This window comes from Coregonus clupeaformis, chromosome 36, assembly GCF_020615455.1.
Source record: "Coregonus clupeaformis isolate EN_2021a chromosome 36, ASM2061545v1, whole genome shotgun sequence".
Lineage (NCBI taxonomy): Eukaryota > Metazoa > Chordata > Actinopteri > Salmoniformes > Salmonidae > Coregonus > Coregonus clupeaformis.
In genome coordinates this window covers 42,280,377-42,294,227 of record NC_059227.1, presented here as the reverse complement: position 1 = coordinate 42,294,227, position 13,851 = coordinate 42,280,377, and the positions used below count along the sequence as shown (strand labels likewise).

The window sequence follows — 13,851 nt, the reverse complement described above, 5'->3', positions numbered from 1 at the left end:
ATTAATTTAAGTCTATTTTAAGTTCAATTTAAAACAAAAAACCTAACTTTTTAAAAGCATAAAGTACTTGTGCATTGTCCCCTCTGCTATCATTGCCAGTGAATCGATATGAGTGTTCCCCTCAAACAGTGTGGTCATACCCAGAGAGTCCAAAACACACACAGTGCTCTGGTCAGTATCTAAGTGGAGCTTTCCCTCCTTTTAGGTTTCAGCTGTGCATCATGGGAAAAGTTTAAATAAGCCCACAGAGAAATAGCCAAAACAAAATGAGACGTTTGCATTGCATAAAGTACTGTGATCAAATCACATAGCAGAGCTCCAACTAACCATCTATAGTAGAGAGAGAGAGATCAGCCAGCCAAGCAGTATTATCCCTCCCTCCCCACTGGGTATAATAGACTGACCCCACAGCGATGGCAGCAGCCGCATGTCAGAGACTAAGACAGGGAGAAACGAGGCCAACTTCGATCATTGCTTCTATACTGCTGGATCTCGCCGTCTCTCTCTCTTTCAACCTCTCCCCCTCTGCATCGCTCAATCCTCATTTCCTATTGTACATTAAGGGGTTAGCTAGAGGACTGGGGAAGCGGAGAGCTGGCTACGCTTGATTAAATACGCTCATTCTGGAGAGAGGAAGCAAGTGAAGTCGCATTAGTGACCCTCCATCCTCCAAGAAGAAGAAAATGGAAAAATATATGAAAATGGGGGATCACAAAGCCAAGCATGGAGGGCAACCAGGAAGAGAGTGAGTGGGGCTCTAAAAAAGATCTAATGTGAAAAGATCTGATGTGATTGGCCAAAATATCAATTAGTGGAAAGAAATCAGAATGGGGTTGCCTGTGTAAACGCAGCCAGGCTCTCTCTCTCCCAGTCCCACTTCAATGTCCAGCCTTTAAGAACACATCATAAAGAAACCCTAAGCATCCCAGATACACTACCAGTAAAAAAAAGTTTGGACACACCTACTCATTCAAGGGTTTTTCTTTATTTTTACATTGTAAAACAATAGTGAAGACATCAAAACTATGAAATAACACATATGGAATCATGTAGTAACCCAAAAAGTGTTAAACAAATCAAAATATATTTTAGATTTGAGATTCTTCAAAGTAGCCACCCTTTGCATTGATGACAGCTTTGCACACTCTTGGCATTCTCTCAACCAGCTTCATGAGGTAGTCACCTGGAATGCATTTCTTAAAAATTAATTTGTGGAATTTCTTTCCTTCTTAATGCATTTGAGCCAATCAGTTGTGTTGTGACAAGGTAGGGGGGGTATACAGAAGACAGCCCTATTTGGTAAAAGACCAAGTCCATATTATGGCAGCTCAAATAAGCAAAGAGAAACATCAGTCCATCATTACTTTAAGACATGAAGGTCAGTCATTACGGAACATTTGAAGAACTTTGAAAGTTTCTTCAAGTGCAGTCGCAAAAACCATCAAGCGCTATGATGAAACTGGCTCTCATGAGGACCGCCACAGGAATGGAAGACCCAGAGTTACCTCTGCTGCAGAGGATAAGTTCATTAGAGTTACCAGCCTCAGAAATTGCAGCCCAAATAAATGCTTCACAGTTCAAGTCACAGACACATCTCAACATCAATTGTTCAGAGGGGACTGTGTGAATCAGGCCTTGTGATGATCTCCGCATGTGTAGTTCCCACTGTAAAGCATGGAGGAGGTGGTGTTATGGTGTGGGGGTGCTTTGCTGGTGACACTGTCAGTGATTTATTTAGAATTCAAGGCACACTTAACCAGCATGGCTACCACAGCATTCTGCAGCAATATGCCATCACATCTGGTTTGGGCTTAGTGGGACTGTTATTTATTTTTCAACAGGACAATGACACAACACACCTGGGCTATTTTACCAAGAAGGATAGTGATGGAGTGCTGCATCAGATGACCTGGCCTCCACAATCCCCCAACCTCAACCAAATTTACATTTACATTTACATTTTAGTCATTTAGCAGACGCTCTTATCCAGAGCGACTTACAGTTAGTGAATACATATTTTTTTTATACTGGCCACCCGTGGGAATCGAACCCACAACCCTGGCGTTGCAAACGCCATGCTCTATCAACTGAGCTACATCCCTGCCGGCCATTCCCTCCCCTACCCTGGACGACGCTGGGCCAATTGTGCGCCGCCCATTAGTCTCCCAGTCGCGGCCGGCTGCGACAGAGCCTGGATTCGAACCAGGATCTCTAGTGGCACAGTTAGCACTGCGATGCAGTGCCTTAGACCACTGCGCCACTCAGGAGTACATTGAGATGGTTTGGGATGAGTTGGACCGTAGAGTGAAGGAAAAGCAGCCAACAAGTGCTCAGCATGTGGGAACTCCTTCAAGACTGTTGGAAAAGCATTCCAGGTGAAGCTGGTTGAGAGAATGCCAAGAGTGTGCAAAGCTGTCATCAAGGCAAAGGGTGGCTATTTGATGAATCTCAAATATAAAATATATTTTGATTTGTTTAACACTTTTTTGGTTACTACATGATTCCATATGTGTTATTTCATAGTTTTGATGTCTTCACTATTATTCTACAATGTAGAAAATAGTAAAAATAAAGAAACACTCTTTGAATGAGTAGGTGTGTCCAAACCTTTGACTGGTAGAGTATGTATAAGCCTGAGCAGTTACCCTGTGAGACCTGGTGCCTGTGTGTGTCTGTGTTCTCCTAAGGATAACTCCCAAAAGCAAGAGTGTTTATTGAACCTACACAGTCTCCCATTAAAATGAGTTTACTAACGGCAGAGCTCTTTGATCTTGTCTAAGGTTATGGGTTCTAAACCAGGGAGAGGGGTGGAGAACACACCGCCTGAATGCCTGTCGTGACCAGATCAAACAGAGGGATGGAGGGGGTCGCAGGACTCTCACAAAAAAAAAATCTACTTTCATCACAGAGGGTTTATTGGTGTGTACACGCACGCACACACACACACACACACACACACACACACACGATCTCCAAGGGAGGTACCGTGCAGTGTGGGCCTTCAGATCTCTGGGAGGATAAAGCTTCAGAAAGTGTCTGGCTAGTTTCAAACAGTTGTCTAAATGTCAATCCGATCAAAAGAATGATCATACCCAGAGTATACAGCAAATATTTACTAACACAACTGGCATCAGATGCTTGACAGCGTTTGAACAGTTCTAAGATGTTCCGGAATAGTTTAAGAGGTTTGTTTGTTAGAGATGATATGATGAAACAGAGACCATAGTTAATGTAGCGTCACTAGCGTAACAGGCAGCTCTATGTATTCAGTATGGTGGAGCATCAGGCAGCTCTATGTATTCAGTATGGTGGAGCATCAGGCAGCTCTATGTATTCAGTATGGTGGAGCATCAGGCAGCTCTATGTATTCAGTATGGTGGAGCATCAGGCAGCTCTATGTATTCAGTATGGTGGAGCATCAGGCAGCTCTATGTATTCAGTATGGTGGAGCATCAGGCAGCTCTATGTATTCAGTATGGTGGAGCATCAGGCAGCTCTATGTATTCAGTATGGTGGGCCATCAGGCAGCTCTATGTATTCAGTATGGTGGAGCATCAGGCAGCTCTATGTATTCAGTATGGTGGAGCATCAGGCAGCTCTATGTATTCAGTATGGTGGAGCATCAGGCAGCTCTATGTATTCAGTATGGTGGGCCATCAGGCAGCTCTATGTATTCAGTATGGTGGGCCATCAGGCAGCTCTATGTATTCAGTATGGTGGAGCATCAGGCAGCTCTATGTATTCTGTATGGTGGAGCATCAGGCAGCTCTATGTATTCAGTATGGTGGGCCATCAGGCAGCTCTATGTATTCAGTATGGTGGGCCATCAGGCAGCTCTATGTATTCAGTATGGTGGAGCATCAGGCAGCTCTATGTATTCAGTATGGTGGAGCATCAGGCAGCTCTATGTATTCAGTATGGTGGAGCATCAGGCAGCTCTATGTATTCAGTATGGTGGAGCATCAGGCAGCTCTATGTATTCAGTATGGTGGAGCATCAGAGATACAGTGGGGAAAAAAAGTATTTAGTCAGCCACCAATTGTGCAAGTTCTCCCACTTAAAAAGATGAGAGAGGCCTGTAATTTTCATCATAGGTACACGTCAACTATGACAGACAAAATGAGAAAAAAAAATCCAGAAAATCACATTGTAGGATTTTTAATGAATTTATTGGCATATGATGGTGGAAAATAAGTATTTGGTCAATAACAAAATTTTCTCAATACTTTGTTATATACCCTTTGTTGGCAATGACACAGGTCAAACATTTTCTGTAAGTCTTCACAAGGTTTTCACACACTGTTGCTGGTATTTTGGCCCATTCCTCCATGCAGATCTCCTCTAGAGCAGTGATGTTTTGGGGCTGTCGCTGGGCAACACAGACTTTCAACTCCCTCCAAAGATTTTCTATGGGGTTGAGATCTGGAGACTGGCTAGGCCACTCCAGGACCTTGAAATGCTTCTTACGAAGCCACTCCTTCGTTGCCCGGGCGGTGTGTTTGGGATCATTGTCATGCTGAAAGACCCAGCCACGTTTCATCTTCAATGCCCTTGCTGATGGAAGGAGGTTTTCACTCAAAATCTCACGATACATGGCCCCATTCATTCTTTCCTTTACACGGATCAGTCGTCCTGGTCCCTTTGCAGAAAAACAGCCCCAAAGCAGGATGTTTCCAACCCCATGCTTCACAGTAGGTATGGTGTTCTTTGGATGCAACTCAGCATTCTTTGTCCTCCAAACATGACGAGTTGAGTTTTTACCAAAAAGTTATATTTTGGTTTCATCTGACCATATGACATTCTCCCAATCCTCTTCTGGATCATCCAAATGCACTTCAGACGGGCCTGGACATGTACTGGCTTAAGCAGGGGGACACATCTCGCACTGCAGGATTTGAGTCCCTGGCAGCGTAGTGTGTTACTGATGGTTGGCTTTGTTACTTTGGTCCCAGCTCTCTGCAGGTCATTCACTAGGTCCCCCCCGTGTGGTTCTGGGATTTTTGCTCACCGTTCTTGTGATCATTTTGACCCCACGGGGTGAGATCTTGCGTGGAGCCCCAGATCGAGGGAGATTATCAGTGGTCTTGTATGTCTTCCATTTCCTAATAATTGCTCCCACAGTTGATTTCTTCAAACCAAGCTGCTTACCTATTGCAGATTCAGTCTTCCCAGCCTGGTGCAGGTCTACAATTTTGTTTTTGGTGTCCTTTGACAGCTCTTTGGTCTTGGCCATTGTGAAGTTTGGAGTGTGAATGTTTGAGGTTGTGGACAGGTGTCTTTTATACTGATAACAAGTTCAAACAGGTGCCATTAATACAGGTAACGAGTGGAGGACAGAGGAGCCTCTTAAATAAGAAGTTACAGGTCTGTGAGAGCCAGAAATCTTGCTTGTTTGTAGGTGACCAAATACTTATTTTCCACCATAATTTGCAAATAAATTCATAAAAAATCCTACAATGGGATTTTCTGGATTTTTTTTTCTCAATTTGTCTGTCATAGTTGACGTGTACCTATGATGAAAATTACAGGCCTCTCTCATGTTTTTAAGTGGGAGAACTTGCACAATTGGTGGCTGACTAAATACTTTTTTCCCCCACTGTACATGGCGTGTGGTAATAGAGACAGTGGTGAACATGGCGTGATCAATGGTGCTGATGACACTCATACACTCACACCCTTTCAGGCATGGCACTGGTCTGGGATGACTCTACCCGCTGGCCTGCTGCTAGTCTCTAGGTTTATCTGGCCCAGTGGGCCTGCTGCTAGTCTCTAGGTTTATCTGGCCCAGTGGGCCTGATGCTAGTCTCTAGGTGTATCTGGCCCAGTGGGCCTGCTGCTAGTCTCTAGGTGTATCTGGCCCAGTGGGCTTGCTGCTAGACCCACTGACACAGACCCACACAGACCCACATAAAGACAGACACAGTGGGGTGGGAGGAGCATGTTAAACAACTATCACGATAATTTTGTCATCTCAATGGTTGAAGTCAACTACTTCTCAAATCTTTGAATAATTCCCAGAGGTTGTAAATCTCTGATTAAATAATGAATTAAACAAAGCCCCCTTTCTGCAATGATCAGTATTTATTCAGAGAGCGCTCTGTCCCAAAATGGGCACACAATATTTTTATACACATACGTCAGAGGAAAAATCCCACTCCGCTTTAGGCGGCTGTATTTTCCACTGTACACATCTTGTAAGCTCACACCTGGGTTTAGCTCATGTGGTTCTCCTCTGCTGTCCTGACCATCAGGTCACACACACACACACACACACACACACACACGTTCTTATCATAGTCTACTACTTGCTCGGGCAGGCTGCAGTTTTTCTCTATTCCCATACATAGTTATCGCTGTTCTCACAATATTCTGCAAGCCTCTCACTCCCTTTCCCTGTGTGGGGATCTGTTTTTGAAACTGGTCTCCTGTTATTGGTTTCAATCGTTTTGCCCTTCTGCATGCCTAACTACAAAAATAAGACAACTGTCTCATTGTACTTCTAACTAAGCTACACACATTATCAGATTATAGTCTTATGATTCTAACCCATTTCACACAGTTCCGGGGTGTAATAACTAGTCATTACCAAATTATTCTATCAACAACTCCATCAGGCTGTCAGCAGAAGAGTGTTGTGACAGTTATTTTTAAGTGACTACACTTGCACTCAAGTCAGTACCGCTTTAGTCTTCAAGAGAAAGGCAGAGGGAAAAACGAATTAACATTGAATATCCCATATCCCCATGGGGAGTCTAGCTCCACTCAGCCAGTCTACCTAGCATATCCCCATGGGGAGTCTAGCTCCACTCAGCCAGTCTACCTAGCATATCCCCATGGGGAGTCTAGCTCCACTCAGCCAGAGAAAACCAAGGGCTGGGAAGGAACATCAGTGAATTGGATCTAAAGTTCCAGACATCCATCTCTCTACTTGGAGATGCTAAGGCGAATATTATAAACTGGGTTGTTCGAGTCCTGAATGCCGTGGTATATGAGACCGTATACCACGGGTATGACAAAACATTTATTTTTACTGCTCTAATTACGTTGGTAACCATCTTATAATAGCAATAAAGCACCTCGGGGGGTTGTGGTATATGGTCAATATACCACGGCTAAGGGTATATGCCTAAGAACAGCCCTTAGCCGTGGTATTTTGGCCATTTACCACACCCCCTCGGGCCTTATTCCTTAAATATACCACACACTGACATGACTTGAAGCATGAACCGCTACCTATAGTGGTGACTCTTCCTTTTTGCCCCTGTGTGTGTTTTAAATGTGTAAAACACTTCAACAGCAGGACTCACCTTAGTGGACGCTGTGCTCTGAGGTGACCCGTCCTGAGAATGACCAGGGAGCCTGTCTTTGTCTGGAGAGAGAAAGAGAGGAACACAACAGAGTAAGAGTCTGAGGGAGTGGGTTGAGGAGGGATTCATTCAGAAAACCAGACCTGGAGCCAGTACAATGAAAAAGCCCACTAAGCATATAGTGTGAGCTTATTGGGGGGTAATAAAGGCGTTTTGACATGTTCTGACACAGCCAGGTAGGTTCCTGTGGGAGGGGCCAGGGGTATACAGCTCACCTAGTCTACACAACCAGATGGTCCCCTCTGCTCTCCATCCACCATTGCATTGGATCTTTCCTTTGTCCAGATCCTGTTATTATTTTGGATGTAAACCCTCTATTTTTACTCCTCTCATCCGGGCTTATCCCCTCTGCACCGATCATATCCTGTGGATGGTTGCATAATAAGCTTAGGGGGAACTGCACTAGGAGACACCCTGCAGGCTAGTCAGACTTGGGGCTGAATTGAACCTCGACGCTACATGACCTCATTCGTCCATTGACACTCTCCTCTTTCCGTCTCTCACTCATTCTCTCTGACCTCAGTGTTGCCAGAGGCTTGATGCCCAAGCAGCACTCGATGCCCAGTGGGCACCACCCCAGGCGCCATGGCCAATTACCCAATAGGCCCATGTCTGTGTCACTTCAAAGACCATGCTCAGACACTCAGAGTGGAAATTCAAATGACCTGATGGTTCCATATTTTATTAAGAGGATCTCTTCATCATTTACCGTTACATTATTCAGATAAATTGCAAAACGAAATTCTGATTGTGGATATGTTTTCAATTACATTATTTCTAGTGGAGGGATGTGTGTGACTTTGTCAAATCCTTTTGGCTGACTTTGTGGGTTGAACAGAATTCATTTCCATGTTATCAAAAACACTCCATTACTGAATGTGAAAGTGGGATTGAGACCGAGAAAGACAAGAGAGAGAGAGAACCTGTGGGTGGAGGATATTAGTTTTTGTCTTGCCCCCGAAAACAGGTTTGGATTGAATACTTGAATAGTGACTGGGGTTTGACAGAGCCAACATGGTGGCCAGTAACATCCCTCTCCCACACTAACATGTCTACCCACACAGCAGTTATATCCATTAGAGTAGACACCCTACTCCTTCCTCTACACACACGACCCGCCAGCGTTTTTATGATCCATAACAAAGTGGCAGAGAGCGTGAAGAGGGCAGGCCAGCCGACCAATTAGCAACGCTCTCTCTCAGGTTACCTCAGCTGAAACACACCCAGCAGGACAAAGCCCTTCACAGAAAACTTCAAACCTAGATCTCCTTTATTATGGGCTGAGCTAGCCATTGGGTGGGAACATTGGTTCACGGTTAAACCTTATTTTATATCTCAATTAAACTTAGTGGTTAAACCTTGTGGGACTTGGTGTTAGATCAAGGAGTTAAATAGCCATTTCTCCATAATAGGTCCTTGGATAGATCGATTGCATGTCATTAAAGACACATGTGATGTCACGAGAGGCTGTGTCCTGGAGGGACGGTACATCCCCCTGAGGTGGCTGCAAACCCAGACAGCTATGGCTCCATCTGCTGGTATGGTCGGGAACTCCAACCCTCTGTGGCCAATCTTCCCACGCAGCTGAAACCAATCAGGGGCTGATAGGCTGGGGTTGTTTTGGAAGGGAAGAGACACGGTCTGAAGAGTGGGTTTGGAAGAGAAGAGAATTGTGTTATAATTTCGTTAGTTGCCGAAGACCTTGAATAAAAATCCTTGTTTTGGTTGAACCTGGACTCCTTGCACTACTTGGGCAACCCCGCTGGAAGCGGTAGCCTCTCGTGGCATCACAGATGGTGGAGAATACGGGCACGCTCAAGCGTTAATAGTGCATGGCAGAGGAGGATACCGAAGGTTTGATCACCCAGTTTTCCAAGTTGGCCGTAGGCTCCCCGCCCGACTGAAATGGAGGACATATTGAAAGCCCTTGTTGCTGGCCAGCACGCCCAGATGCAAGCAAACGTGGCTCTCTTGGAGGAGCAAAAGAAAGCCAACCTTCTGAAGGCAGAGGAATTGCAGTTGCAGAGACAGAGGGTGGTCCAAAATACCCGCCCAATAAAGGCAAGTGACTTTATATCTAAGATGGGAGCTACCGATGACATTGAGGCATACCTGCATGCATTTGAGGCCACGGCCACTAGGGAAGCCTGGCCCAAGCAACAGTGGGTTGGTCTGTTAGCCCCCTTTCTAACCGGGAAGCGCTGAATGCTGTCCGGGACCTGGGCCCTGACCAGGTTACTGACTATGATGCCCTGAAGTCTGAGATCCTCAGCAGATATGGACTCACAAAATTTGGTATGGCCCAGCGCTTTCACAGTTGGACCTTCCAACCAGACCAACCTCCTCGGGCGCAGATGCATGAACTTGTCCGAATCGCAAGGAAATGGCTGGATCCGCAGAGGAATACAGCAGCGGCGGTGGTGGAGGCCGTTGTGGTGGATCGTTACCTACGCGCCCTGCCTTATGAGGCAAACGGTTCATCAGTCAACAGGCCTTGACCACGGCTGATCTGACCGTGGAAGCTGTGGAAAAGTACCAGGCCACAGCGGAGATGCTGAATGCTTCCCGAAAAGACCCCAGGAGTGCGGCCCCACCACAAATGGGAAGGACCCGTCCAAAGGACCCCAAGGTCTCGAACCCAGCCACGTCAGGACTTATCCCGGCTCCAGGGGGAGCCAGAAACCAGGCGGGTCCAAGAAGAGTACACCAGGAGGGGAAACTTCGACAGTGTTACCGGTGTGGGGAGATGGGACATATCTCCTGGCAGTGTGGGAAACCAGCCGATGAACCTATGCCCACTGCGGAGTCCTCCAGCTCAGCACCCACACACCGGGTTGCCTCGCTCTTGGGAGTCGTAGATGGCGGCCCAGATCGACCCCCACCTGCCCGGTAACTGTGAATCACCATGATGTGGAGGCCTTACTGGATTCTGGTAGCCGGGCCACCCTGGTGCGTAAGGATTTGGTGGGCCCAAGGTGTCTGACCCCGGGGAAAGTCCTCCCAGTTTCCTGTGTCCATGGGGACACCAGAGAATACCCCATTACTGAACTTACAATGACCAGCACACGGGGAACCATACACACGACGGCGGGGTGGTTGATTCCCTCCCCGTCCCTGTCCTAATTGGGACGAGACTGCCCAGCCTTTTACCCACTCTGGAGAGAGTCTCAGGAGAGGATAACCCGAGTACCTCGGAAACGGAGAGGCAAGACTCATCCTGGGAAGGCTCCGGTGCAATCCTCCGAGTTACTCACTCCCGCCCGGGCTCTGATAGGGATGGCAGGTGCCCAGACCGACACCGAGACTGGTCCGGATACGGGAGAAGAGAACGCAGCCCAGGAAAGTGCTCCGTTCTCCAGTGAAGAAGACGTCCCAGGCACCCAAGAGCTTCCCCCTCTCACAGGCCAGTATGGTACGGCTCAATTACAAGATCCTACTCTTGCAAATGCCTTAAGAAATGTGCAGGTATTAGAAGGTGTAGTGTTAGGTGATAAGACAACCCCCTACTTACCCCCATTTCGCAGTAAACCGGGGTTAGTATATCAGATAGTCAAGAAAAATGAGGAAGTGCATGAACAGCTCCTCGTGCCACAGCCCTATCGGGCCACAGTACTCAACCTAGCCCACACACACCCGCTAGGGGCCCACTTGGGGGTAGAGAAGACTAAGGAAAGAATCATGCAACGTTTCTTTTGGCCAGGAGTACACAAAGAGATAGAGAACTACTGCCGTAGTTGCCCTGAGTGTCAGCAGGTTGCGCCAAAGCCCACATATAGAAACCCGCTCATTCCCTTGCCCATTATCGAAACTCCTTTTGAGAGGATTGGATTAGACATAGTCGGGCCCTTACCGAAAAGTGCCAGGGGACATCAATACATTCTGGTCATTCTGGACTATGCGTCCCGGTACCCGGAGGCCATTCCGCTGAGGAAGGCTACATCCAGACAAATCGCCAAGGAGCTGTTCCGTCTCTCAACTAGTCTGGGAATCCCAAAAGAGATATTGACGGACCAAGGGACTCCATTCATGTCCAGGGTGATGAAAGAACTCTGTGCTTTACTGAAAATCAAACAGCTGAGAACCTCGGTCTACCACCCCCAGACAGATGGCCTAGTCGAACGTTTTAACAAAACACTAAAATCCATGCTGCGGAAAGCGGTAGGGGAAGATGGGCGCAACTGGGATCAGCTGTTACCATACATATTGTTTGCGGTGAGAGAGGTACCTCAGTCTTCTACTGGTTTTTCACCCTTTGAGCTCTTGCTTTCCTACAGACCCAGAGGACTGCTCGACATCGCCAAGGAGGCCTGGGAGGAGCAGCCATGCCAACAGCGGACACTGATCGACCATGTAGGGGCTATGAGGGGAGAGAATGAAGGCCATCTATCCCATGATGCGGGAACACATGGAGGCCAGTCAGCGGCAACAGCAAGCCTCCTACAACAGATCTGCTCAGCCCAGGGAGTTTAAGCCGGGGGACAGAGTGCTGGTCCTGGTGCCAACCGTTGAGTGCAAATTCCTGGCAACCTGGCAAGGACCATATGAGGTCATTGAACGCATGGGAGAAGTAAACTACAAGGTGAGGCAACCAGATAAGAGGAAAACTGAGCAGATTTATCATGTTAACCTTTTAAAGAAGTGGCACGCCAGAGAGGCGCTGTTTAGCTCTCTACCCCCACAGAGACCCAGGAACCGGCGCGAGAAGAGGTTCAGCTGGGTCCAAATCTGTCCCCACATCAACGACAGATGGCCCTGGAACTCGTGGAGCAGAACCAGGATGTCTTCTCCTCCCTTCCCGGTCACACAGAGGTGGTCCAACATGAGATCCGCACCATGCCTGGCCGAACGGTAAACCAGCGCCCGTACCGCGTGCCAGAGGCTCGTAAAGTGGTTATACAGAAGGAGGTAAGGAAGATGCGGGAGTTGGGAGTAATCGAAGAGTCCCACAGTGCCTGGGCAAGTCCCATAGTACTAGTTCCCAAGCCAGACGGTTCAGTACGATTTTGTAATGACTATCGAAAGTTGAATGAAGTGTCTGAATTTGATGCATACCCAATGCCTCGTGTCGATGATTTAATAGACTCCTTGGGGCATGCTCGTTTCATAACCACTCTTGATCTCACAAAGGCTACTGGCAGGTGCCCTTGACCCCGGCGTCTAAGGAGAAGACAGCCTTTGCCACCCCGGAGGGGCTCTACCAGTATACCCGACTTCCGTTTGGTCTCCACGGGGCACCTGCCACGTTCCAACGCCTGATGGATCGAGTCCTTGCGCCCCACAAGAGTGCACGCAGCGGCTTATTTGGATGATGTGGTTATACAAAGTCAGGATTGGGCCAGCCACCTACCCCGGGTACAAGCGGTGCTGGATTCGCTCAGGGAAGCAGGGCTCACGGCAAACCCGAAGAAGTGCAAGGTGGCCTTCAGTGAGACAAACTACCTGGGGTACACCATTGGGCGGGGGTTGGTCAAACCACAGGAAGCCAAACTGCGGGCCATACAGGACTGGCCGCAGCCCATCAACAAGAAGCAAGTAAGGTCATTTTTGGGCCTCGCTGGCTACTATAGACGCTTTATTGCAGGTTTTGCTACCATAGCGGCACCATTGACGGAGCTGACGACCAAACGCCACTCACGAATGGTGAAGTGGAACCCTGCGGCGGAGGCGGCTTTCCGCAACCTGAAGCGAGCACTCTGCTCCAGTCCGATCCTGGTGGCACCAGACTTCAAGAAGGAATTCATGGTCCAAGCGGATGCTTCGGAGGTGGGTCTGGGTGCTGTCCTCACCCAGGCACATGACGGGGGAAGAACATCCCATTCTCTACCTAAGCAGGAAGTTACTTCCAAGAGAGAAGAACTATTCAACGGTGGAGAAGGAATGTCTGGCTGTAGTCTGGGCCCTGGAGTCCCTTCGGTTCTATCTCCTGGGCCGACGTTTCATGGTGGTATCTGATCACGCCCCTCTGCAGTGGATGGCCAAGAACAAGGAATCAAACAGTAGAGTAACCAGATGGTTTTTGAGCTTGCAACCGTTTAACTTTTCGGTTGTCCACAGGGCTGGCAAGCACCACGGAAATGCGGACGCCCTCTCCCGGCGTGATGCCTTCTTCACTGCCTTTACCCCCGACGAGGACGTCGGTCCCGAGGAGGGGGATGTGTGATGTCACGAGAGGCTGTGTCCTGGAGGGACGGTACATCCCCTGAGGTGGCTGCAAACCCAGACAGCTATGGCTCCATCTGCTGGTATGGTCGGGAACTCCAACCCTCTGTGGCCAATCTTCCCACGCAGCTGAAACCAATCAGGGCTGATAGGCTGGGGTTGTTTTGGAAGGGAAGAGACACGGTCTGAAGAGTGGGTTTGGAAGAGAAGAGAATTGTGTTATAATTTCGTTAGTTGCCGAAGACCTTGAATAAAAATCCTTGTTTTGGTTGAACCTGGACTCCTTGCACTACTTGGGCAACCCCGCTGGAAGCGGTAGCCTCGT

General features: G+C 47.9%; 1 protein-coding gene across 1 annotated transcript in view; it reads right to left on the bottom strand.

Moving 5' to 3' along the window:
- The window catches only part of LOC123482711, a 28,787-nt gene that overhangs the window by 7,756 nt on the left and 7,180 nt on the right, over nucleotides 1-13,851 (bottom strand). Inside the window, exons 3-4 of the mRNA XM_045211222.1 lie at nucleotides 8,575-8,579; nucleotides 7,308-7,407 (exon numbers count right to left, since the gene is read on the bottom strand). Coding sequence (XP_045067157.1) covers nucleotides 7,308-7,407; nucleotides 8,575-8,579 — 105 coding nt within the window. The remainder of the gene's footprint in view (nucleotides 1-7,307; nucleotides 7,408-8,574; nucleotides 8,580-13,851) is intronic.